This window comes from Triticum aestivum, chromosome 6A (genome assembly GCF_018294505.1).
Source record: "Triticum aestivum cultivar Chinese Spring chromosome 6A, IWGSC CS RefSeq v2.1, whole genome shotgun sequence".
NCBI lineage: Eukaryota > Viridiplantae > Streptophyta > Magnoliopsida > Poales > Poaceae > Triticum > Triticum aestivum.
This window is the reverse complement of record NC_057809.1, coordinates 46,129,853-46,132,882: the sequence shown is the minus strand read 5'-3', so window position 1 is coordinate 46,132,882 and position 3,030 is coordinate 46,129,853. Positions and strand designations below refer to the sequence as shown.

Sequence of the window (3,030 nt, the reverse complement as noted above, 5' to 3'; positions counted from 1 at the left end):
AAAGCTGAGCCAAAGATCAGATTCTTCTATTTGGACCTTGCTCCAAAACAGGTTGTGGACTGCTGACCGCCTTGCCAATTGAGGATGGCCTCACAATGATAGTTGCAGCACCTGTGATCAGCTTCCGGAGTCTGCGCATCACCTCTTGCTCGGCTGCCCTTTTGCCAAGGAAATATGTCAATCCTTTGCGTCTTTGCAATTTGAGACCACTGCTGCTGCCGTGCCACTTCCATTTAGTCCTGGTAGACGGCTACAACAAGATGCAAGATCAAGTGCGACAACTTCCATGCACCTACGGTGGCGGTATATATTGCTTGGAATATATGGAACGAGCGAAATAGGGCGTGTTTTCCAACACAAGATGGCAACAGTGCCTGGGGTTCATGTGATGATTAGAGATGAGATCAGCCTCTTTATTGGGGCTTGGGAGTTTTAGGTGTTTTCTTTCTGGGCCAGGCTGCTTCACAGTGACCTAGCCCTTCTCTTTCTCTCCCTCCGGCTGTTTTTCCAGCCTAGCTGTACAGTTTTTTCCCCTACTAAATGAAAAGGCAGAGCACCTGCCATTGTCCGTCAAAAAAAAGAGGAACACAAAAGCGTGCAGATGTTTTGTTTGATGCGTTCTCGATCAGTAGGTGTATATATACTAATCATTATCTCTGAAAAACTAGAAATGGTGTATTTATACATGAGTGATTAACTGAGTACATCGAGAAATTTGTGAAGTTTCACCACAAAGACAAACATTCAAGGATATACAATATATACATACACATTACGACAGAAGCAAAGTAAGTATTAAACTACAATGTAGCACACTAGCACGAACATACTCCTATTACCAAAATGGCAGCTGCAATGCACCAGGTCTGCTACTGCTTCTTATTGCAGGACAGTTGCCCAAATGCGTCCCTAATCGCTGCTACGGCTGCCAGGTACTTGCTCCTCTGTTGAAGATACATTTCTTCTCTCACCAACCGCTGTGCTGTATCATCTAATCCGAGCAACCATTGCTGCTCTGAACGATCTTCGATAAACAACCGAGCAACGACTAAGGAGAAAGACTCCGGAGAATGCATCCTGCTGAGCTGCCTAGCCTGGTCTCCCATTAGTTTCCAGCTGAGCTTGTCTGAAAGCATTGTCAGGTCCTTCAAGTGCCCTTCCACCTGCTGCATCAGGCACCCCAGGTTACTTGAATCAGGCGAGTCTCTGTCTTTTAGTACCTGGACTCTTGCGATGACATAGGGCTTTGTTCTGACGACCTCCAGGACACGGAACCGATCACCGCCGACGCACGTCAGGAAGAAGCGGTCATTGACGAGCTTATCGCCCTGAACGATATGGACCATGCATCCAACATCAGCCATCCTACTATCTTTCCTGCTGGAGTAGATGATACCAAAGCTGTGGCCTTCCTGGAGTAGTAGTGTCTGCATCATGATGCGATATCTGAACTCAACCGTCTGCATCTGCAGCGTCTGGCCGGGGAAAACGACTGATTGGTGCAGGACTATGGGGATCTCAGTAGTCTGATGATCCTGATGGGGCTGGACAACCTCGTCGATGTGGCCACGCGGATTGGCTCTGCATTTCAGGACTGGTGAACTCTGAAGGCGATTCTTCGTGGCAATTCTTGCTTGCGGTCTTGAGTGAGGTTTTGGCTGATAACAATAAGACTTGGAGTTGGAGGGACTGAAACTGCAACTGTCTGGCCTTGCTAAACTGGGTGGAGCTTGCAGAGTCTTAAAGGCCATGTACTTGAAGTCCTCTTTCAGTGATGAGCCTGTTAAGACATATCCAAAGACAAAGAAAGTGATGTGTTCAGTAACCCTCTGGCAGCAACATGAGTGCCTTGTACCCAGTGATATGGCTACTGAGCAATCTTTAAACATCAGCGAGTAACGGAAGTCAATCAGATATTAAACACGTGCAACAGCTAAACAAAACTTAAATCGACACGCTGAGAAAGATGTTAACACTCTCATAATATGTTTCCTGGAAAGGCACTAACACTCTCATAATATCTTCTTTGAAAAGGCATATTCACACTTCCATAATTGTAGTGAAAAAGCTCTGTATCAGTTACTGGTGAGTTGGATGAAAGCTTCTACTGTCTCCAAAGAAAATCAGACACTAGAGAGTACAATTATACAAATACCAATCATCTGAAGCAAAGTTTATGCTCATGATCCTGGCAGCTGTAAGCCTATAACTATAGTTCTAGACCAGCTTATAATGGAACAGAGTCTGTCAGTGCTCCCTAGTAGTACTGTATTTCCTAACAGAGGATAAATAACGAACAAAGAAAAAACTAATATAAACCCTGGCTTTGAAAGACGCAGTTCGTGGCACCAGTTTGACAAGAAGATCTACTTGATGAAGAACACCATGGGGGATGGATAAGACGAGGAAAAGCCGCCGGATCATATCTTCATATCACAGCCAACAAAGGGGAGGAAAAACAAGCCGTACAGGTGGAGAAGAAAGCGATCGACATGCAGGAAGAGGAAGGGATGCAGCGCCGCTGTTTACCTTGTTTGGCCTGCTTTCAGGAGGAGCAGAGCAGCAGATCGGACTCGGCTCAGAGAGGATAGGGGGGACGGCCGGCAAAGGGGGGAAGAGGATAGAGTGATAGAGCCTGCCACTTATATCAACTCAACATGTTTATCGGATCTAACCAATCTTCTAGACCGTGGGTGGTGACCCCCACGCCGTACCTACCGCTGCCGCTAGTCGAATCGTTATACTTTCTAGTACGTTTCATAATGTATTGCATATAGATTTTCTTAAAGTCAAATCTCACAAATTTTAATCAAGCTTGCGGAAAAAAAATATGATTTTATAAATTATATTTTTAGTATAGTAGATACAAATAGTTTCTTCGTAAACTTGATCAAATTTTATAAAGTTTAACTTCTTAAAAAACCTATATGTACTACATTGTAAATTTTATAGTTTACGTTTTATTAATAATAAATAAATTTATCCATAAATTTAATTAAATTTTATGAAATTAACTTCTTAAAAAATATA

General features: G+C 43.7%; 1 protein-coding gene across 1 annotated transcript; it reads right to left on the bottom strand.

Moving 5' to 3' along the window:
• Nucleotides 1–650: 650 nt before the first annotated feature.
• Nucleotides 651–2,715, bottom strand: LOC123131925 (lon protease). The gene is made up of 2 exons (XM_044551649.1): nucleotides 2,530–2,715; nucleotides 651–1,780 (listed from the first exon to the last, which is right to left on the bottom strand). Exon 2 carries the CDS (start codon nucleotides 1,749–1,751, stop codon nucleotides 870–872), a length of 882 nt encoding a protein of 293 aa, XP_044407584.1. The 5' UTR covers nucleotides 1,752–1,780; nucleotides 2,530–2,715; the 3' UTR covers nucleotides 651–869.
• Between the last annotated feature and the right edge of the window lie 315 nt (nucleotides 2,716–3,030).